The sequence below is a fragment of the Molossus molossus genome, unplaced genomic scaffold, assembly GCF_014108415.1.
Source record: "Molossus molossus isolate mMolMol1 unplaced genomic scaffold, mMolMol1.p scaffold_m16_p_12, whole genome shotgun sequence".
NCBI classification, from domain to species: Eukaryota; Metazoa; Chordata; class Mammalia; order Chiroptera; family Molossidae; genus Molossus; species Molossus molossus.
The window spans coordinates 94,027,374-94,050,117 of record NW_023425347.1 but is presented as its reverse complement, the minus strand read 5'-3'; the positions used below and the strand labels follow the sequence as shown (position 1 = coordinate 94,050,117).

At 47.2% G+C, this 22,744-nt stretch overlaps 1 protein-coding gene across 1 annotated transcript; it reads right to left on the bottom strand.

The window, feature by feature from the left end:
* Positions 1-532: 532 nt before the first annotated feature.
* SDHB (succinate dehydrogenase complex iron sulfur subunit B) lies at positions 533-21,041 on the bottom strand. The gene is made up of 8 exons (XM_036256901.1): positions 20,823-21,041; positions 13,048-13,175; positions 9,861-9,946; positions 6,479-6,615; positions 5,778-5,894; positions 2,574-2,675; positions 1,234-1,356; positions 533-713 (listed from the first exon to the last, which is right to left on the bottom strand). Exons 1-8 carry the CDS (start codon positions 20,892-20,894, stop codon positions 636-638), a joined length of 843 nt encoding a protein of 280 aa, XP_036112794.1. The 5' UTR covers positions 20,895-21,041; the 3' UTR covers positions 533-635.
* Between the last annotated feature and the right edge of the window lie 1,703 nt (positions 21,042-22,744).

The following is a 22,744-nucleotide window of genomic DNA, read 5'->3' as shown; positions in this document are numbered from 1 at the left end:
CAGCCGAGGCGGCAGTGGTGGGAACGCATGCTTGCGGTGAGGCCCCTTGAGGCCATTTTGGACTAACTCGAGTTCCTGGCTGATCTGGTCCTGCTCCGTGCTGCAGGAACCTCAGACCTTGCCTCAGTGAGATAAGAGAGACTTACTAAGATCTGGTCTGAAATAATTCTGATACTGAAAGTAGAAACTGGGATGCTGTGCAAAAAGCTACCATTTACTGAGCACTCAGGGTAAGTGCCAGGAGGGTGAGTAGGCACAACTCCCATTTCACAGAGTAGCAGAGAAGGAACAGCCCAAGGTTGTCCAGCAGTGAGTGGCAAAGCTGGGAACGAGCCCCAGGTCCCGCATGACCTCAGCTTCATGCTTGCACCCCGTCCCCCACCCCGCCCCACCCCCAGTTCTGGAGCCCTGACTCCCTCAAGGACAAGGACTCCTCTGTCTGGCACCTTCGCAGATCTCTGCAGTGAGTAAAAGGAACAGGCTTTCTTTCTTTTTTTGTTAATAAAGTATAACATTTATTTATTTGTTGACATTTTTATTATACATGCTGTATTCATGGAAAATCGAGACCCTGAAGGAACTCAAATTAGATATAAATTATGAGCTGCTTTCAAGTCACATTAGCATCAGAACGGTTAAGCTGAAGCTTTCTTTTCCTTGTAGGTTGCCATCATTTTCTTGATTTCAGCAATAGCTTTCCCTGGATTCAGCCCCTTGAAAAAAGAGAAGAGAATCAATACCAAATGATAGTGAAACTGAATGGAGGACGTCCATGACCTCGGGCGGAACTCCTCCCTAGCCGGTGCCCTGTCCAAGCAAAGTGAACGCAAGTCAGGCCCTGAACACCCAGGGGCCCGGGCTAAGAGCTCTCTTCCGTCTCCACTTCCAGACGTTCATGACGGTTCTCTCTCTGGCAAGGGCCCCGTCTTGTTTTATTCCTGCCCAGGGCGGAGCCATGTCCTCTGCTCACAGATATCTAAGACAGAATGCTTCTCCTGTGACTACAGCTGGTGTCAAAATTAGCCAGACATCTCTGAAGGCTTTCCGCATTACCATGACCTTAACTCATCAGAGAGCAGCACATACAAGCTCTCAAGGGCAGAGGAAGAAGCCGTGGTCCCTCTCCTGCACCAATGACCAAGCTGGCTCTCTGCCAACTGCCTCTCCATGAGCACAGGCTACTCCTGTCCCTGAAGTTCTGGGGCAGAGCTGAGGGCCGCCAGCCCTGCGTACCTTGGGACAGGTCCTTGTGCAGTTCATGATGGTGTGGCAGCGATACAGAGAGAACGGGTCCTGCAGCTTGGCCAGGCGCTCCTCCGTGAAGTCGTCTCTGGAGTCGATCATCCAGCGATAGGCCTGGGAACCAGGACGGATTAGCGGAGCTGTCAATGGGCCAGAGCAGCCCTCGGGTTCAACTCAAAGCTCCAGGAGGGCAGAGAAAGGGCATTCTTCAGCTTTGGTGCCCTGTCTCCACACTCTTTAATTCTTGCCATCTTCTAAGGAAAGGCTCTGAACTCGTTTGGAATTCCTCTTGATTAATAATCCCTACAAACCTTTGAATCACAAGGCACCTGGCACCCTGGTGCTTAAGTATATGCGACCGGCATCGTCTTCTAACAGTTAGGTTGCTCAGTAGCTTCCTGCCCAGATCACCAATCAGTGAAGGCAGGGGCTCTGTCATAGACTCTTCATGTCTTCACAGCACCTGCCCGCTATCTGAGTAAACCGATGACTTAACAGCCCTGTCTAGAGATAATCTTTGCTTCACTTACAGATTCTTTTAGTTACTGTATCCTTCCCGGAAGCCTGACACCAGCCAGCTGGGAACTGACTAACCTCCTAATCAGTGGGCTTGCTCCCAGGGTTACTGGGGGGACTTCCACCACTCCGACCATGCGGGGCGCTGGCTCCAGGGCCAACTATCCATGCACCTCATTATCAATCTCCACCATGGCTGTGAATCAATACTGCTACATGGTTACGTAACCACGTAACTTCTTTTGTGGGAAAGTGAGACATGAGAAGTTGTTTTCGTGAGTTGCTGAAGTGTGTGGAAAGTTTTCTGGGAACAAAAACAGTGACTTTCTTTGCAGTGAACTATTCGTACAGTGAAAGGCAATGAAAAGCAATGCTCCTTTCTCTTCTAAGCAACCCCTAAACCCAGGCTCCTATAGCCTGGAAACAATTTCCACCTGCCCTGCTCGCATGTGAAAAATCCTGGGGGGGCAGGGGGAGGAGTCATGACAGATGCAGTCTGGGAAAGCAAGCAAATGGGCCGGTAAGAGCCAGCTGCACAGGAAATACATTTTAAATACCTAAAAGGCATGGTTTCCGACCAGCATGGTACCACCCAGGGCAGGACCCTTGCCACACCGAGAAAAGGTATTTTGCAGATGAAGCCCTAGATGTACTGAAAGCCAAGTGAAAATGCAATCTATGACCTGTTTAGAATGGATGCAAATGAAGGAAGCCACCGCCCCCCAGAATGTCTGGTTTCTAACAACACATTGCGCGCGGGGGTTTCTGGATGCTTGACTTTCCATTTCTCTTAAAGCAATTACGGAAGGCGTTACCTGCATAAGGACGGCGGGTCCCAAATACTTGTCTCCATTCCACCAGTAGCTGGGGCAGCTGGTGCTGCAGCAGGCACAGAGGATGCACTCATACAGCCCGTCCTGCGCGGGGAGAGAAGGGCGGTCAGGACCACGTGACTGTAGAGCCTGGCGCGTCCTTAGTTCGCTAAATGTGGTGTCTGGGCTCAGAGCATGAACCAGAGCCTACACACATGTGAGTTTTCTTGGCAAAATCCTAGGAGTGGTTTGCAGAGATTTACTGGAGTCATAAAAAAGAGCTTGGAATTAAAATGTAAACATCTGCTGGATCAAAGACCAGAGTTTTACAGTCCAATACACTGTACTTATATTTTAACCAATAACCCTTCTCTTATCTAAAGAAAATAAATGAACAAAAACATGAAAAACAACCAAACCCCCCAACAAAATGTATCACCAAGAACGTGTCTAGGAGACACTACAAGGCCCAGGTGCGGAGGCCTCTAGTGGTCGACACCAGCCTCCGCCTGGCTCAGCACAGGAGACCTCGGGTTTTCAATGGGAACCAACAGCATCCTAAATAACCACCGACCTGCACTGACCACTGTGTGCTCTATCGGCTTCACCTCCTCTGACTATCACAGCAATCTTACTAGATTTCCATTTTATAGGTAAGAAACTGGGGCTCAGGGAGGTTAGGTCATTTCCCCAGGGTCACACAGCTGCAAGGAGCGGAGCTGGGATGGGACCCCAGGCAGTCTGACTCCGGAAGCCCTGCTCCTTAATGCCTGCCACACTGACTTTATCTGCCCAACCAGTTCCACCACACTGCACTTCCAGATTTGGGGAACAGAAACTGATTAAAAGCAGCGAAACAGGAGGGCACGCTGCCAGGTGAAGTGACAGCTGATGACAGATGGTTGGTCATGACTATAACCAGGAGTCTTCAAAAAAATCTGTGTTCTGTTCAGGCAGCTGGTAAGAGTGTAAACTGGTCCTACTGGTCTAGAAAGCATAAGGTAACAGGTTTAAGAGTCTTAATTACAGTCATATTCTTTAGTCTACTTTTGGAAAAATCTAACAAGAATTCAGAATTTCTTGGATAGAACTTGAAGGGTAAAGATGTTTATCTAGCCTTAAGTGTAACACAAAGAATCAGAAATACTCACTGTTCATCAACAGTGGGAATGTGAAAGAACACACAATGCACACACCGGAAGTAGCAGAAAGTCAAGTGTGAGCTAATGCTTATGAAAAACCTTTAACAGGGGAAGATGCTCACAATAATATAAAGGAAAAAAGTGGACACAAAAGCATCTTTACATTTTGACCTCAGCTACATAAAAATGTAATGTAATAAATGTAAGAAGAAAGGTAGTTGTCAGCAGAAGTTATCTTTGGGTGGTGGAATCGGATTATTTAAAAATTAGTTTTCTGTATTTTTCTAATTATCTACAATGAGCATAATGGCTTTTGTATTTATTTATTTATTTATTTATTTATTTATTTATTTATTTTCCTCACCCGAGGACATTTTTCCATTTTTTGCACAGATAGAGTGGGAGAGAGAGAGAGGAAGAGAGAGAGAGAGAGAAACATCGACGTGAAAGAGACACATCGAGTGGCTGCCATCCGCACGACCAACCAGGGCCGGGGACAAACTGCAACCGAGGTACATGCCCTTAGCGGGAACCGAACCCGGGTCTCTCCGGACCGCAGGCCGATGCTCTAACTGCTGAGCCAAACCGGCCAGGGTTTGTTTTTATTTTTTCAACCCTCATCCGAGGAGATATATATAAATATATATATATATATTTAATTGGTTTGAGAGAGGAAGGAGGAAGGGAGGGAAGGAGAGAGAGAAACATCAACTGGTTGCCTCCCTTCTGCGCCCTGACCGAGGATTGAACCTGCAACCTGAGTATGTGTCCTGATTGGGAATCTAACCCACAACCTTTTGGTGTATGGGATAATGCTCCAACCAACTGAGCCACTCAGCCAGGGCAAGCATGATGGCTTTTAAAATCATGAAAGAGTTATGTTCAGCATATTAATTTAAGAAAGTGAAAAATGCTAAGTAAGCAAATGTTTGGTATTTAAACGAATAAATTTTGATTATCCAGAAAACATGCTCAGGGAAACCCTTCATTCCCTAATAACGCCACATCAAGGAGGTGTTTATGAGCTACAAGCTACCCGAGAAGGAGATGACTAATTGGGCCAGAGTGGCCAGTTCCAACCCGGACCCTGGGATGTATCAGACTCCTTGGAGGTTAGGAGCGGGGGCTGCTCTGACTCATGTCACTGTGCTGACCCTCATCGTCTCCATGTCGGAGCTGGGCAGTCTGAGTGGGACTTTCCTTTTAGGGCTAAACATTCCCTAAGACCTAAGAGGTAGAATTCATTTATTCATTCATACAGCTGATTTATTGATAAACTAACACGGGTCAGGGTCTTGGGATCCAGGAGTAGGAGAGTCCCTATGGTGTGCTGTCTGCTAACGGACGGGGATGTAAAGGACTCTCTTGGGGTCAGTGCCACGTTGGAGGAGCACTCGAAGTGGTGACCGTCAGACAGCACCTGTCCTTGGCCCCACACAGGCCCGTGCTGGGATCCATCTCCATTTGGTCCCCTGCCCACTTCTTCCTCTCCACAAGGACACTAAATGTGCAGGGGCTGAGCGTGCAAACGAGACACTTAGAGGAGGTAAAAGCAGTACAAGAGGAGACGAAAAGCTTGACCGTAACCTCTTCCCTCCCGAAGACCCAGCCTGCACACAGGAGCGCAACTCCGACAGTGAGAGGGCGCCACCAGGCGTGCGGTGTCAGGAAAGGACGTCGCGGGTTCAGTCCCAGCTCACCCATTACCTCTTTCGTTCCCACCTCAAAACAGTGGTGAAGGGCGACTCTGACTCAGTGTCAACTTTTACAGAGGGGCAACCCCACACTGGTTTCTTTAACAGACAGACACCTGCCACGTGGTGACCACCTGTGTCGCGTGGCTGCAGGGCACAGGCATTCCTGCTCCTCGGTCTGTTCCCACCGGCCCTGAGAGGACGGTGTCCAGCCCTTGGATCGGTGCTTCTGAAGCTGCTTCCAGAATACACTAAATGTCTGCATCACCTTACGCCGCTAGCCCCGCCCCCTGCCTTTTCAGGACACGCTTCCTGGCAAACATCTTTGCAATGAAATGCCTCAAATCAAGACAATAAATGGGGACAATGACCAGTTTCTCCCGATCTTCTATGGACTGCAGATACTGTTGTTTGCCTTCTTGGGATTCGTCCTTCTTCTTCAAATAAGGCTCAATGGATTTGTACTGAGCATAGAAGTTGCTCAAATCCTGAGGTGGAGAGGAAAAAGAAAAGGGTCAGAGTCCACCATTACTCTTTAGCTTTCTCTTTACCCCACTTCTCAGCCTACTTTTCTGCCCTGACAGACCGAGTCAGATCTCTTCCTCTGGCAGGGATACATGTAAAGATCCAGAAAGGAGAAATGCTCACAGTGTTCGAGTGCGGTCAGGAAATCTCTGCTTCCCCCTGGGGAAACCTAATCCCACTTGCCCTTGAAAAGACCATCATTGAAGGTGGTCAAGTACAGGGAATTAGAAACAAAAGTAAAATATGTAACAACCCTTGTTTCCCAATTGGAATTTTCCACATGAACTCTTTGTAGTTATGGCCAAATTCTTCATTTCTGGGACTGTTCCAATTTTGTGCCCTGTTCTTCCCAAAAAAATCGTCACCAAATGAGCCGCTGGAAGATCTTCCAGGCGTGTTTATCTTCCACATTCAAACTGCTGATTTACACTCAGACAGGAAAACGCCTGCCCGAAAGAACTAACAGCATAACCCAAACACACCTCTCCCCTTCCCCCTGCAAAAAACTGGGGGGTGGGGGGAGGGAAGGAGGGATGCAGAAACTCACAGGAACAAGATCCTTTATCACATACATATGTGGAAGAGGGTAGATTTTTGAGACTTTGTTGAGGTTGGTGTCAATCCTTCGGGTACAAGCGAGAGTGTTGCCTCCATTGATGTTCATTGCACAAGAGCCACAGATACCTGAGAGACAGAAACACCGACACCTCCTTACCATTTCAGAGGCCGCCAGCTTCACATCCTTCATTCTGGACCGCCGCCAGCTGTTCTGCCTTCGGCAGCAGTGCTTAAGTCAACACACTGCTGGCAGAGGACCTGAGCCTTCGCTTCTTTTCCTGCTTCTTATCTAGAATGTAGATCTAACGCTGTGGTTCCTAAAGCATTTTGTGACCATAAGGCAACCTGAAGTTGGATGGCACTGAGGACAGAAGGAACCTGGGATCCAGCTGGCATCACGGAGTTCCCAACACCAGTCCTAGCTCCACGATTCATGTATTTTGGGAGAAAAACCAGCCTCAGTTTTTCATAAAGCCGCTGTCCCTGGCCTTATGGCCGATCTCTGATCTCAGAAGCCACTGTTATTTAAACTCATACCCTAATGATACAATACCCAGAACCAAATCAATGCTGTCTTGGTCATCATCTTAAGGCTAAGGCTGGACACTGTTATCCAGAGGCAGCTCTTATTCTACTGCCTCTGCAAAACAAGCAGCACAGTGGTTCCCTAGGGATACGAAACCTACCAAAGCTGCCTGAGCACTGACTTTCCGAGGAGAAGAATGAACTAATGTGAAACCAAAACAAAGCAAACTAAGCAACAATAAGGTACTGACCAAGGGACTCTGAAATGATAACTTTCTCAGCTTGGACTTATTCATTGTGTACGAAAATTTCTTAGGTATTTCAGAGTTTAAAAATGACTACGCAATTTAAACCCCTGGTACAACTTCTCTGAAGCTGTATTATTTCTCATCCGAGGATATTTTTCCAATGAATTTTTGGATAGAGTCGGAGGGAGGGAGGAAGGGAGAGAGAGAAACATTGACGTGAGAGAGACACACTGATTGACTGCCTCCCGCACAATCCCAACCAGGGCCAGGGGTCGAACCTGTAACTCAGGTACTTGGCCCTTCACTGGGAATCGAACCTGTGACCCTCTGGTCCAAGGGCCAACACTCTAACTGCTGAAGCCAAACTGGCCAGGGCTGAAGCTGGATTTTTAAAAATTTTATTTATTTATTTATTTATTTATTTTTATCCTCATCCAAGGACATTTTTCCATTTTTTGTTCAGATAGAGTGGGAGGGAGAGAGAGAGAGAAACATTGATGTGAAAAGGGACACATTGAGTGGCTGTCTCCCGCATGACCCAACCAGGGCCGGGGACAAACTGCAACCGAGGTACATGCCCTTAGCAGGAACCGAACCCAGGTCTCTCTGGACTGCAGGCCGACGCTCTAACTGCTGAGCCAAACCGGCCAGGGCTAAAGCTGTATTTTGATCACTCGCCTGGAGAAATGTGACTACTCGTGAGACTTGCACTGGGTTATCACCATTCTAAGACCCTACTCTCTCCCTCTAATCTTAATAAGAGCAGACGAGAACACACAGATCTCTTCTATTCCTAATGTCTTAAGCGAATACTCAAGAGATTAAATATTATCAATATATTTATGTATGCCTGGTATTCAACTGGAGCAGTGTATTTTTGTAAAAAATGGTATACAACTTAAAAAACAAATCCAATGAATCTTCTCTTAAAAAGGCTCTCCTGGAAAATCTCTTAACCAGAAATAAAGGAGTAAAAAGGAGTGGCAATTAATATCATTCTGTCTCATATATTTTAGTCCAGCCGCGGTGGGGGGGGGGGTGGTTACTGAAAAGCATCTGTATTTCCTGTTGCCAGGATTTATGTGGGGAAGGTTGGTGTTTAATTACAGCAGAATGTTCCCCAAACAGCAGGACTCAGCCAAACTATCATGTCTGTCAGCATTTGCTACATTAAATCCAATCCTTAAGATTAGCTGAATCAAAACAGATGTCTTAGAAATAGGACTTTAAATGCTTGAAATGCACAGCAGAACAAACATAAAATGCGACAGGCCAATATTTATAGTGACTTTTCCTTTTTGGAAGGTTATTTTAGGAAGGAAGTTCAATCCCGGCCCTTGGTCTTGGCTCAAGCTGCGCTGTTTTGGTTTTATCCCAGGTTTTCCAAGCGACCAGACTGTACTGCCTGAAAACACAGTTCTGGAATCTGACAACTCTGGCTGACTCCTGGTCCCCCAACTCACTATCTACGCGTCCTTTTGGAAGTCCCTTAACCTCCGCAGGCCTCAGTTTCTTCATCTGTACACTGAGTGTAAATAATAAAGTGCCGGTCTACCTCAGGTCAAGTGCACAGACAGAGCTCGGCACACAGACTGTGCTCCGCAGCCATCAGGGGCAGCCGGCCTTCATGGCACCCCTGCATGACTTATGTCACATATGAGTACCACTTGAATGATTATTTAGGAGTTGTTTTTTTTTTTATCCTCACCCAAGGACATTTTTCTATTTTTTTGTTCAGATAGAGTGGGAGGAAGAGAGAGAGACACACACACACACAAACATCAACGTGAAAGGGACACATCGAGTGGCTGCCACCCGCATGACCCCAACCGGGGCCGGGGACAAACTGCAACCAAAGTACATGCCCTTAGTGGGAACCAAACCTGGGTCTCTCTGGACTGCAGGCCAACACTCTAACCACTGAGCCAAACCGGCCAGGGCAATTTTTAGGAGTTCTCTTGAAATCCAATCATTTTTACTTAAATTCATATTTAAAAAATATCCATATCACTGCTACATTGTCATAGTAATGATATTTTTCTAGTATGTAAACAAATACATAGCTATTAAAGTAAACAATGCTGGCTTGCACATTGCCGAAAACAGGTCCCGTGACACCAGCAGCACACTGTGGGACTCGCTCCCCCCATCCAGAACCTTCCTACTGAGCATCTGCTCTGTGCACGTGTAATGCTGGGAGCTGGAGGGGCACATACGCCTCCCTGCTGGACAAATGCTAAGTGTGCGTGAGCACCAGCTAGACTCTCCACTGCCCCTAACACACGGGCTCAGCAGAGCAGGGTGGCCAGCTGGCGGACACGAGCCAGTCCTTGGAGGCAGCAGCTCTCAGGGACCACGCGATGCGGCAACCATGTGACAGAGAGCTCCTGAAGGGACGCAAACTCAGAAACCAGAACTTGTGCCACAGTTAACATGTCCGACGCGCTCACCCAAGAAAAGGAAGTGCGGTGCACAGCAAGGCCACCTGGCAGAGCCCTGCAGCTTTCTCCCGGCACTTCCGGCACGCTGGCCAGCCCGAGCCTCTGATGGGAACCAGAACGTAGGTGTCCAGGACCTAACAGGGAAGAAAGTGCTCACCTTCTCTGCAAGATCTTCGGAAGGTCAAGGTAGAATCCATTTCATTCTTAATCTTGATTAAAGCATCCAATACCATAGGACCACATCTGACCAAAACCAAAGCAACAAAAAAACCCAGTTGTATTTATGTGAAGTTTAGTCTCCCTACACTTTTATCATAATGTGACGAGATACCTGCCGATATTCGCTGCTTTTAATATCCATCTGGGCTTCTCAGGGCATATTCAGAATTTCCCCCCGAGATTTTTTTTGGCATTCTCACACATGTATTTTTTTAAATCGATTTTTTTAGAGATAGAAACATCGATGTGACAGAGAAACACCAATCGGCTGCCTCCTGCATGCCCCCTACTGGGAATTGGGAACCAGAAACCTGGGCATGTGCTCTGACCGGGCATCGAACTGGGCCCTCTCAGTCCATGGGACGATGCTCAGTCCACTGAGCCACCCCAGCCGGGCTTTCTCACACATTTTGAGTACTGCTGAGTTCTATTTTGGTGATCACAATAAATATACATTTCTAGGAAATGGAAAGCTCAAGAAGTAGAAAAATATTTAGGTTAGAAAACAACTTCCACATCTTGGCAGTTTTGTTTTTTCTAAAGCTCCCTGTAAAACCTTTTCAAATAGTTTATTTCAAATTAAAAATTTTGAGAATCCAGACAATAAGTAGCTTTAGATGGTTTGTTAGTAATAATAAAGCATACCTCCAACAGAAAACACGGTACAGAGAAAAGAAATCACCCGCAGTCCCCTAATCCAAAGCACCGAGTGCTCCACGCAGGTGGGGGCAGTGATGGGGTGTAAGGTGTAAACACTGAGTGTGGGCCTGGCATCTGAGCCTGGTCTGAACTCTCGGACACTTACTAGGTTACAGGCAAATCACTTCATCAGCTACTCATCTATAAAGCACAGCGAGCAACACCTACATCTCACAGGACTGTGGCCGGGGAAGGAGCTGACGCAATGAGAACCCTGCCTGCCACATACATTCAGTTTAACAACGATCATCCTCATGCAGAGGCTGGGATTCTACGAACATGGCTTCCTGTCTCTGAGCCTCAGTTTTTTTAAATCTGTAAAACGGAGTTAATATTGTATCACAAGATTATAATGAAGCTTAAATAAAAACACACAAGTTTTATGTTGAGTACACAGAAGTGCTCAACAAATCTTATTTCCTGGTTGCCACCCAATTCCTCCCAGTATTTTTCTATGCATGGGATTTAAAAAATATGCCCCCTGCCCAAATATCCTTTAGCATGGTCTGTACATATTTTTCCACAGCTTTATAGAGATAAAACTGACAAATAACATCGTGTAAATTTAAGGTGTATGGTGTGATAATTTGATGTATGTATACATTGTGGAATTATTAGCACAATAAGGTTAGTTAACACATTTGCATGATCCGTATTTCTTTTTTTTTTTTTTTAATCCTCACCCGAGGACATTTTTCCATTTTTTGTTCAGGTAGAGTGAGAGGGAGAGAGAGGAACATCGATGCGAAAGGGACACATCGAGTGGCTGCCACCCGCACAACCGACCAGGGCCGGGGACAAACTGCAACCGAGGTACGTGCCCTTAGCGGGAACCGAACCCGGGTCTCTTAGGACCGCAGGCCGACGCTCTAACCGCTGAGCCAAACCGGCCAGGGCGCATGATCCGTATTTCTATCAGCAACATGCAAACACCCTTTTCACTGTACCTTTGCCAACACTGGGAAATATAAACTGTAAAAACCTCTGCTGCCCTGGCTGTTTTGGCTCAGCGGTTAAAGCGTCGGCCCAAGGACCAGAGGGTTGCAGGTTCAGTTCCCAGTCAAGGGCACATACTTGGGTTGCAGGTTAGATACCTGACCCTGGTAGGGGTTGTGCAAGAGGCAACCAACTGATGTGCCTTTCTCACAATGATATTTCTCTCTCTCTCTCTCTCTCCCCCTCCACCCCTTCCATTCTCTCTCAAAATCAATGGAAAAAATATCCTTGGGTGAGGATTAACAAAAACAAAACAAAAACCTCTACTAGTTTCAGAATGGAGATATTATTGTCCGTGTTTGGAGATCTTCGAATACTAACTACAACTGTTGAGTATTTGTCACAAATACATTAATTTTTCTTCACTCACCAATTATTCATTGCAAGTCTCCTCTGTGCCAGGTTCTGTTCTAGGTGCTGGAGATACACCAGAGAACAAAACAGATGAAAATTCCTGCCCCATGGAGGGTTCACTCTAGTGGACTCAGTCTGTGCATGTTCTTTGACTCTGTCTACTGAGTCCTAGGAAAATTTTTTTTAAAGATCTGAGCTTATCATCTTATAAAGGGAAAACTCTTCTGTTTTTCTCTGCTCTACTATTATTCGCTCCCCATACTTCACTTCTAGTCACCAAACATGTGAGTGTTTCCCCATACTAAGCAGTTCTGCAACACCAGCCCACAGTGTAACTCAGTATCACCATTCCAGCCAGGTTTATGGTGTTTATCATCATATAATACACAGGTCCAGATACGAGGTTAACATGGAAACATTCAGTATCCTAAAATTGATGTGTTAAATGACTTCAAATACCATGCATAAAGCCGACTCTACCATGATTCCTAGAAACTGGTCACACTTTGATTTGGGGGCAGAAAAAGAATTTTATAAGTTATTCTTCTTGCCCTGGCTGGTTTGGCTCAGTGGTTAGAGCGTCAGCCTGTGAACTGGGGAGTACTGGGTTCGATTCCCGTTAAGGGCACGTACCTCGGTTATAGTTTATCCCTGGCCCCAGTTGGGGTTGTGTGGGTGGCAACCAATCGATGTGTCTCTTTCACGTCAATATTTCTCTCTCTCTCTCTCTCTCCCTCTTCCTCCTTGCCTCCTGCTCTATCTGAAGATAAATGCAAAAATATCCTCGGGTGAGGATAAAAAAAAAAAGTTTTTCTTCTTGGTATTATCTTTTTGAATTACGCATCTACCTCATTCTTGTTTTTTTTATTTATCTATTATTATTCTTGCCTTTTCTTTGTTTTTCTATTTTTGATTCTTTTTTCTTCTTCTTCTTCTTGTTTTAAAAAGAGGTAATACATTCCAGAGCCACTGGATGATCTGTTTTAAACCTTCCAGGTGTGTGAAAAGCGTGTCCCTGGATCAGATAAGAGCTCACCTTCATTTATCAAATACCCAGCATTCACCAAGATACTCACTTATTCAAATCAATCTCATAAGTTTGCATATGAGGTTTATCTCCAGTTTTGTCTGGATCCCAGCGGTAGATGGCAAATTTCTTGATTCGGGGAGCAGCGGCTGCAGCTGTCTGCACCCCTCGGCAGGGCTGAAATTTAAAAAGTTCACAAGAAGGAAAAAAAATTATTTAAAATGCAAGATAAATCCTCTACTTAGCTGCATTGTAAACTGCAATATGGATACAAACCCACACATTACTGACATAGTCTTCTTGGGAAAGACAGTCATCCAGTATTCAATAAATACGAAGCATCTATCATATCCCAGACATGCCAATTCATACTCATTTTTATTTATTTATTTATTTATTTATTTATTTATTTATTTATTTATTTATTTATTTATTTTTATCCTCACCCGAGGACATTTTTCCATTTTTTGTTCAAGTAGAGTGGGAGGGAGAGAGAGGAACTGAGAGAGAGAAACATCGACGTGAAGGGACACATCGAGTGGCTGCCACCCGCACGACCAACCAGGGCCGGGGACAAACTGCAACCGAGGTATGTGCCCTTATCGGGAACCGAACCCGGGTCTCTCCAGACCGCAGGCCGACGCTCTAACCGCTGAGCCAAACCAGCCAGGGCTCGTACTCATTTTTAAAGCCACTATTTATTATTGCCAGGTACTGTATAAATGCTTTATATGAAGTACGCCACTGAATCTGCATTTTAAATATAAGAAAAACGAGTCTCAGAGGCCAAGTTATGAGCCCATGATTACAGAGTTGGTGAGTGGAGCCAGAATTAGAATCCAGATTTGTCTGTCTGTCTGACTCCAGAACCCATGTTCCTAAACACCGTAGCATTGTATTTATTTGTGAATATTCTCCCGTCTCTTCTTGATGCTGTCTTCTCTTCATGTCCTAAACTCCTCGAGAGCATGTGTATTAGTGTTCTCCAGAGAAACAGAACAGTGTATACATATATATGGACATATACAGATGCGCTCAGCAAGCTGGAAGACCCAGGAGAGCCAATGATGCAAATCCAGTCCGAGCCTGAGGCCTGTGAACCAGGGGAGTGGGTGATCCAGTTCTAGTCCAAAGGCCATCAGGCGTAAGGCCCTGGAAAGTTGATGTTCCAGTCTGAGTCCAAAGACAGAAAAAAAACGCAATGTCGCAGTTTGACAGCAGCTAGACAGGAGGAATTCCCTCTCATTTGAAGTGAGTAAGAGGGAATTTGTTCTAGTCAGCTCTTCAACTGATTGGATAAGGGTCACTCACATTAGGGCAGGCAATCTGCATCACTATTTTTCGATGTAATTGTTAAACTCATCCAAACACACCCTCACAGAAACACTCAGAATAATTTTCACCAACTATCTGGGCACCCCATGGCCCAGTCAAGCTGACACATAAGATGAACCATCACAGCATGGGACAGGATACGTTTTACATTTCCCAGCGTACACGGTCCAGGCCTTTGCATACAGCCGCTCAATTCATGAACAGGAAAGATTGAAAAGAACAAAATCTGAGCAGTATACTAATGTAAAAATGTGCTTTATTTTGCCCCGGCCAGTTTGGCTCAGCGGTTGGAGCGTTGGCCCACAGACCGAGAGTCCCGGGCTCGGTTCCCGCTAGGGGCACGTATCTCGGTTACAGTTTGTCCCTGGCCCTGGTTGGGGTTGTGTGGGTGTTGGCCACTCGATGTGTCTCTCTCACGTTGATGTTTTGCTCTCTTTCTTCCTCCCTTTCTCCCTCTCACTCTATCTGAAGATAGATGGAAAAAAAAAAAAAAATGTCCTTGGATGAGGATCAAAAAAAAAAAGTGCTTATTTTATTTTATCCTCACCCGAGGACATTTTTCCATTTTTTGTTCAGGTAGAGTGGGAGGGAGAGGAAGAGAGAGAGAGAGAGAAACATCGACGTGAAAGGGACACATTGAGTGGCTGCCACCCGCACGACCAACCAGGGGGACAAACCGCAACCAAGGTACGCGCCCCTAGCAGGAACCGAACCCGGGTCTCTCGAGACCGCAGGCCGATGCTCTAACCACTGAGCCAAACCGGCCAGGGCGCTTATTTTATTTAAAAAAACTTTTTTTTTCCCTTTATTGATTTTAGAGACAGAGGAAAGGAGAAGGAGAGAGATGGAAACATCGATGAGAGAGAACATCGATTGGCCACCCCTGCATGCTCCCCCCCTGGGGATTGGGCCCACAACCTGGGTATGTGCCCTGACCAGGAATTGGACCGGCGACCTCTTGGTGCAGGGGTCAACGTTCAACTGCTGAGCCACACTGGCCGGGCAAAAAGTGCTTATTTTAAATGTGTCTTAAAAGGCTCAACAGTGCAACCTGTATTAAGTCATTAAAAATAAAACAAAACACCTCAAGCCAGCTAAGCCATTCCCATCCCATAGTCCTTGCAGCCCTTTTTCATTTAGGCAGAGACCACACCAACTCCTCTAAGCTTCTACTCTGGTGACGGGAAGGGGGATCCTATCAGTCCAAATAGCAATTATAAGTTGAACCCTCAATTAAAAGAAAATAATGTTTTTATTGATTTTTTTGGAGAGAGAGAGCGAGAAACATCAATGTGAGAAAGAAACACTGATTGGCTGCCTCCTGAACACCCCCCACTGGGGATCAAGCCCGCAACCCAGGCATGTGCCCTGACTGGGAATCAAATTGGGACCTCTCAGTCCATGGGATGATGCTCAGTCCACTGAGCCACACCAGCCAGGCTGAATCCTCAATTTTTACATAGAAGAATTCAGACTATATTCCAGGCGAGCTAATTCTCTTATAAACTGTTAAAGAAAGTAAAAACTGTCAAGATTAATGGCGTAAGAAAATAATGGTGTTTGTTATTTGCTGGCTAAAAGGACCCCAAATTAAGTGAAGCTGAAAATATAAAATATCAGCTCTCAGTATGAAAGAAAACGTATGAAGAAAATAAAAGTAGAGCAGAAGACGAAAGCTGTATTTTACCTTATTACCAGGAGGGCTAAGATCATTAACAAAAGGAAAGTTGTTTTTACAAATGAACATTGTCCATGAGGGAATCCATTTTGTAAGCCCACAGGAACATTGGGCTAGCACCACCTTGTGGTATTTAAGAGGAAGTGACAAAGATTCCTGAAGAGAGCTCCAGCATCCTTTTGCTTGCTTAGTGCCCCCGAATCATTTTATTTTGGTGAGATTGCATGAGTTTCATTACATACAGTCATACACCACTTAATGACGGGGTACATCCTGAGAAATGCATGGTTAGGTTACTCCATATTTGTGCGAACGTCAGAGGCACTTATATCAACTCAGAGGGCACAGCCCACTACACAGCCAGCTCTAAGGTACAGCCTACTGCTCCTAGGCCACAAGCCTGTACATGTGACTATACTGAATACTGTAGGCACTGTAACAATGGTATTTGTGTACCCAAACATTTCTAAACAGAGAAAAGGCACAGTAAAAATAGAGCATAAGAGAAAATCACGGTGCACCGTGCAGGGCGCTGACCGTGACTGGGCTGCAGGACTGGACGTTGCTGAGTGTGGTGAGCGGGTGTGAAGCCCTGGGGAGCACTGGACACCCTGCAGACCCTGTAACACTGTCCCACGAGCCCCCGCCTCCTTCCAAAGGGTCAGAGAGAGAACATAGAGCCATCGACGCTGCCCCGTGACTGGGGACGTGGACTGGACTGGTGGAACGTGGAGGAGAAACTGCTGGGTGAGACGGAGACCACCGTCACAGTGGCTGTCAGGAGGGAGTGGACGGTGCCCGGGTCAGCAGGGATGAAATCAAGGCGGAAGGATAAGGGACTCAGGGACTGCCAAGGTCATGTGGTTTGGCTAGCGCCCCTGGGAGCAGTGGTCAGATCAGGGAACTGTGTGGAGACGTTCAGAAAAAAAGAGGGTGTTCACATGAGGGTGGAACCGAGGGCTCAGTACTTGGACTTTGGAAATGTGTTTTTGGTTCCATGAGCCTTTCTGGCATAAAAGGCTCTCTCTGGAAGGGAGCTGGTGGAAGACATGAACTTAGCTGTGCTCTGCACCATTACAACCTGACAGTGCTTCCAACGACCAGGACGGGCTGGCCCACACGGCCAGAGAAACGTTGACCGAGCGGCAGAGGCACCAGTCACTTGCTGAGGTGGCTCCCGTGGGCCTGTGTCCTTGTCCAGGACCCAGGTCCTCAACCCAGAAGTCACTGCAGTGTCTCTGAAGCCACCGGCCGGGCCTGGGAGGCTGCAGCGCCCTCTGAACATGTAGCGGGGGGTCGAGTCCCTCTGCATGGAAATAGCCAGGGGCTGACGAACAGGGTGGGTCTGTGCACTCAGAACCGAGGTGCTGTGAGCGAGGGGATCCATCGCCACGCCCCACAGATCCTCTCCCGTCAGAGAACAAGCCTCCTGAACCACATCTCCTTCCATTTCTTTTTCTGTTTTTTTTAAAAAAAGAAAAATGTTTTCACTGATTCTTTAGAGAGAGAGAGAGAGAGAGAGAGAGAGAGAGAGAGAGAGAGAAACATCGATGTGGGGGAGAAACACCACCGACTGGGTGCCTCCTGCACGCCCCCTACTGGGGATTGAGCCTGAAACCCTAGGCATGTGCCCTGACTGGGAATCAAACTGGGACCTCTCAGTCCATAGGATGATGCTCAATCCACTGAGCCACACTGACAAGGTCTCCTTCCATTTCTTACAAGAAATTCAGTTCCATTATAATCTCACGGGACCGCTATTATACATGCGATGTGTGGGCACATGACTAATTTAATGAATTTTGATAAAGTGGTGTAAATTCTACAATTGTGATAGAACATTTCTATCCAAAAAGTCCTTTATGTTCCTTTACAATTAGTGCCTCTCCTTAACCCTTGCAACTGATCTGCTTTCTATCACTACAGATTTATGTAAAATTTATAGAATTTAATATAAATGCATTCAGAGAGTACATCTGTGTCTAGATTCTTTCACTTAACATAATGCTTCTGATTCATTCATGCTGTTGGGTATATCCAGTTTGCTGCCTTTATAAAAAGTTAAAAATTTCAAGTAACTGTAGAATCACATGAATGTATAAGAATTAATACTGAGCCTGGCTGGTGTGGCTGAGTGGTTGAGTATCAACCCATGTACCAAGAGGTCACCGGTTCGATTCACAGTCAGGGCACATGCCCAGGTTGTGGGCCTGATCCCCAGTGGGGGCATCCAGGAGGCAGCCAATCGATGTTCTCTCTCACTGATGTTTCTATCTCTCTCTAAAATCAATCTACAAAACTAATGACTACACAGGCTGAGTGTACCTTGGAAAATATTACCTTTCTAGCTTAGAATTTAAAGAAGGAAGCAAGATAATCAACAACTGGACTGAACCAATTTGAGGAGGATGAGGAGAGTGAACTGTGATTCATGCTGAAGGCTGCTTGTTATTCCTTTATTCTTTAAAGGGCAGGCTTGGAACTAGAAAGAGCGGATTTGGAGGAAGGAAAGAAAGGTGTGGAAATGGAGAGGAGGAAGGCAAGGTGGTCTGTATAAGCCTGAGTAAAATAGAAGATGTAGCCTTGTTTCTGAAATGTGTGGCCAGGTTCAAATCCAAGCTCTACCACTTAGTAGCTATGTATTCTTTTTTTTTTCAATTTATTGATTTTAGAGAAAGAAAAGAAGAGGGAGAGGGTGGAGGATGGGAGGGGGGGGGGAGATTGACTTGCTGTTCCACCTATCCATGCACTCATCAGTTGATTCCCGTATGTACCCCGATCAGAGATTGAACCTGAAACCCTGGTGCACAGGGAGGACGCTCCAACCAACTGAGCTACCCAGCCAGGGCCGGTAGGTGTGTGTTCTTTGGTAAATTAGTTAACCGCCCACTCCATTTCCTCTTTTGTAAAAGGGTGGGGATTATTAAAATCCCTTGTATTATTAAAATCTACCTCGTAAGATTAACTGGCAGGGTATTGACAACATTATCAGTTTTTATATTATTCTGATTGGCACACAGACATCCTAAGCCCTGCCAGTGCTAGGAGCACGTGCCCTAAAGGAGTTCAGAGTCTAGATGAAGAAATAAGTTAATCACTTACTGGCAGAACTGTCGTTCAGTGGTGCAGACTAATGCAGAAAAGGAATTCAGACAAGAAATCCTGCTGTGTCCTAGAGTCTTAGGAACCTGAGGATTACCCACAGGTGACACATCAAATTCACTACTAAATTCTTTTGCAGTGGCTTTTGTGGACATAAATGCACATTCCTTCAAGGGGATGGGGGTAGGGACTCTTCTACTTATCTGCCCTCAGGAGGCCCTACAATGGCCTCACCTGGAATTACAACCATGACCAAGACACCAGCCTGAGGCTCCAGCAGGCAGTCCTCTTCCCTATTTCCCCTTTTCAGAAAGACTATAACATGAACTTGTCCAAGTTCACCTACAGCATTTGTAAACAGCCGGCATTAGAAGACAGGCCATATGTACCGTGTTATGCAGCCGAAGTAGGTCCTCACAAGTGAGGGATATTCTCATGTAAGTGCAAGAAAGGCAGAGGAACTAATGTATTTTGAACATCTACCATGGGCCCAGATCTGTGCTAGGAACTGCTCCCATATTAAGTAAAAAAACAACAACAAAAAAACAAAACTAGGTTCAGATCCTGGATCTACCAGTTCCTGGCCATGATATTTTGAGCAAGTAAAAAATTTCCTCTGTGAAGCCTGTTTTCATCTTGGATTTTAGAGAGAGAGGAAGGGAGAGGAGAGAGAGAGAGAGAAAAACATCAACCAGAGAGAACACTGGCTGCCTCCTGCATGCCCCCCTCTGGGGATCAGGCCCACAACCTGGGCATGTGTCCCGATCAGGAATCGAACTGGCGACCTCTGGGTCCATGGGTCGATGCTCAACCACTGGGCCACACCGACGGGCAGTCTCAGTTTTCAAATCTCTCAAAAGGAGGTAAGAACGCCTGCTCGCCCCCCTTCCTGGGGTTGTTAGGAGCCCCAGGAGGTCACGGACTTGATAAGGACTGGGAAATTCTCAGTCCCTTGTGTGTGCAATGGCCGCTCCCCTTCCCCTTCTGAATACTCCCTTTTAGAACGCAGGCCAGGGGCTGGGGAAGCCTGCCACTGCACACTGGACACATGGTCAGGGCAGTGCCAGGCGCTGTACCTGTGCGATCCATGCCCGAACCTGCTGAGGCCGGTCCTGTCGGCCTTTACAGACGGACCCAGAGGATGCTGCTGCTGCAAGGAGCCGCGTCTTCCCGCAGCCCCAGTAGGAAAGGGCTCAGATCCCCCGGGGGCTGGACGTGCCAACATCTCTCCCTTCCCCGTTCTGTCCCCAAGAGTTCACTTGCCCTTTCCTTACCAGTCCCGGGCCAGTCCCTCTTTCCTGAGCCCTCCACCTTGCATCCTGCAGGAGTGACCTCCCGGCCCGGTCCCCACCCCTCCTCCGGTGACAGGAAAAGGACTTGGGGCCCCAATGTTTGGAATCGAGTGCCACTTCCACCTGTCAGTCACTTGCCATGTGACCTTGGGCAGTTCAAGGCCCCCTCTGAACTTCGTTTTCTTTTTCTCTGAAGTCTAACAATCGTCCTCGCCCTCGACAACTCGCAGGCTGCGACCAGGCGCAGAAGGATGACAGGGATGCTCCAGGCCAAACACGAGACTGCGCAGCAGGGAGAGGTCCTCCCCCTCCCTGCGGCCTGCCCGGTGCCCCCTCCCCCTCCTCTGCGGCCTCCTCAGCCCCTGGCCGTCCCCGCGACCTCCGTGCCTGCCCTCTCCCTGCGACCCCGGAGCTCACCTGCAGGCAGGCTCCGCCAAGGGCTGTGGCCGGGAACCCGCGCCTCAAGGACACTCTGGCCGCGGCCGCCATCTTGGCTTCTGACGGCGAACCCCACCCCTTAACCCCGAGGTCGCTCTCCGCCGGCGTCCCGCCGAGCACCGCGGCGCCGAGCCAAGGTCCACCCAAGCGCCGCTAGTGTCGTAGGAGCCACAGAGAGGGAGGCGGCTTCCGGTTTCCCGGGTGGGAGGAGGGAAAGCCGAGAAAGCCAACGCGAGCAGGCGCAGTGGCGGAGTGCCCGGCGCATGCCCAGTTGGCCTCCCGCGTTTCTAAGGTGACCTTCCCAGAAGGGGGCGGAGTCAGAGAGGGAGGGAGGGAGAAGGGGTGGGACTAAGACCATGAAGAGGCGGTGCCATCCGATCCGAGTCACGTCCCGCGTTTAAGCCCTTTCATTCTGAAGTTTGTCAGTCCTATCACTCATCTCTGTCGCTTAGTGGCCTTAGTCTGACATTGTCAGACACAGTGCGGTTTGCCCAGGCCTGTCCAGGTTTCAGCACTGAGAGTGCAGAGTCCTGTGTCCAGAGGAATCCCTCATTCCCAGACAAATTGGGAGGGTTGGTGATTGAACTCAGGGGATTTCAAAGATGACGGACAAAGGTGTCCGTTCATTCATTCATTCATTCATTCAAATATGTATGGAGTACAGCTATGTGCCAGGTGCTGGGATGCTACAGAAAGTGAGTGAGCCAGGCACAGTTATTGTCCTCACTGGATTTACCAATAGTCAAGTAACCGGACAATTACAATATAGTCAACTCCATTCTGTAATGTAAGGGTGAGAGGGGAACCTATTCCTTGGTGACTTAGCCATTTAGCATCAGAAACCTTTTCTTGAACACCTACTGTATGTAAAACATTACCTCTGTCATCTTCCTTCATCCTGCAACAGTCTTGTGAGAGAGCTGTGCGTTTTGTCTCCATTTTAGTCATCTCGGCTGCTTTCTTCATTCAGACCCTTCTATGGGCCATCTTGACGCTTGCCTCACCTTTGGGACTTGATTACCTTGGGCAGGGTGTGGCCTTAGTCCTCCAAGTCACTTGGTTTCTTCGGTGTCCTCGGGCATTCATGTAAGTAAACTTTGCAGGTACCTGTGTTTCTCAAGAATGATATTTTTTTCCTTCTCTGCCCACTTGTTTTTGACACATGAAGGGCACGTTGTTATAGTCTTTGATTTCCACACACACTCATAGCTCATTTAGATGCTACTGGAGAAATTAAGATGACCAGACAAATTGGTTGGATAGGGCTAAGTTTCTGAAGTCTTGGGCTGGAACCCAGCTACACTGTCAAGTGGCCTCATGGAGGTGTTTAGTGCGGCTATGAGATATAGCCTAGTGCCTTGGGTCTAACCTTGAATCTTCCCCTCAAGGCTGGTGAACTTGGGTAAGTCCCTCCCCATCTCTAGCCTACAGTTTCCTTGCCTGTATCATCAAGATATTGGGTCAGCTGATTTAAGATTTCGTGATTCACGTGGGTACCTTGGGGGTGACTGTCAGGGTTGAGGTCACCTTGACTTTTTCACTGGCGCTGACCCAGCTCTGGAATAGAGCTCCTCCATGTCTGCCCCAAGCGGCCTCTTGGCTCACCCCAATTCACTGAAATCATGGGAACACCGTCACTGTCCTTCTGACTTCTCCTGGCTGAACTGTCTTCTGAGATGAAGGAAGAGTGTCCTCTCTCTCCAAGGGACATGTTTCTAGACAATTGGTCCTCTTGGCATTTTCAGGGTTCTTTCATCCCAAAGTCTGATGTCACTCCCAGATAAGTGACTACCCTTTTACTTGGGTCACCTTGGAAAAAACAGTCTGAGGCCTGCAGAATTGAGACCTTGATTTATGAAGGGGCTCTTGGTGCCAATGGGCCCACACACCCTCCAGTCACG

Excerpts from the sequence above, each read along its gene's own strand:
- SDHB (XM_036256901.1), bottom strand. The coding sequence starts at position 20,894 with ATGGCGGCCGCGGCCAGAGTGTCCTTGAGGCGCGGGTTCCCGGCCACA. Across the intron at positions 9,947-13,047 it reads TATGAGATTGATTTGAATAA|ATGTGGTCCTATGGTATTGG; the intron begins GTGAGTATCTTG and ends GGTTTTGGTCAG. Across the intron at positions 714-1,233 it reads GCACAAGGACCTGTCCCAAG|GGGCTGAATCCAGGGAAAGC; the intron begins GTACGCAGGGCT and ends TCTTTTTTCAAG.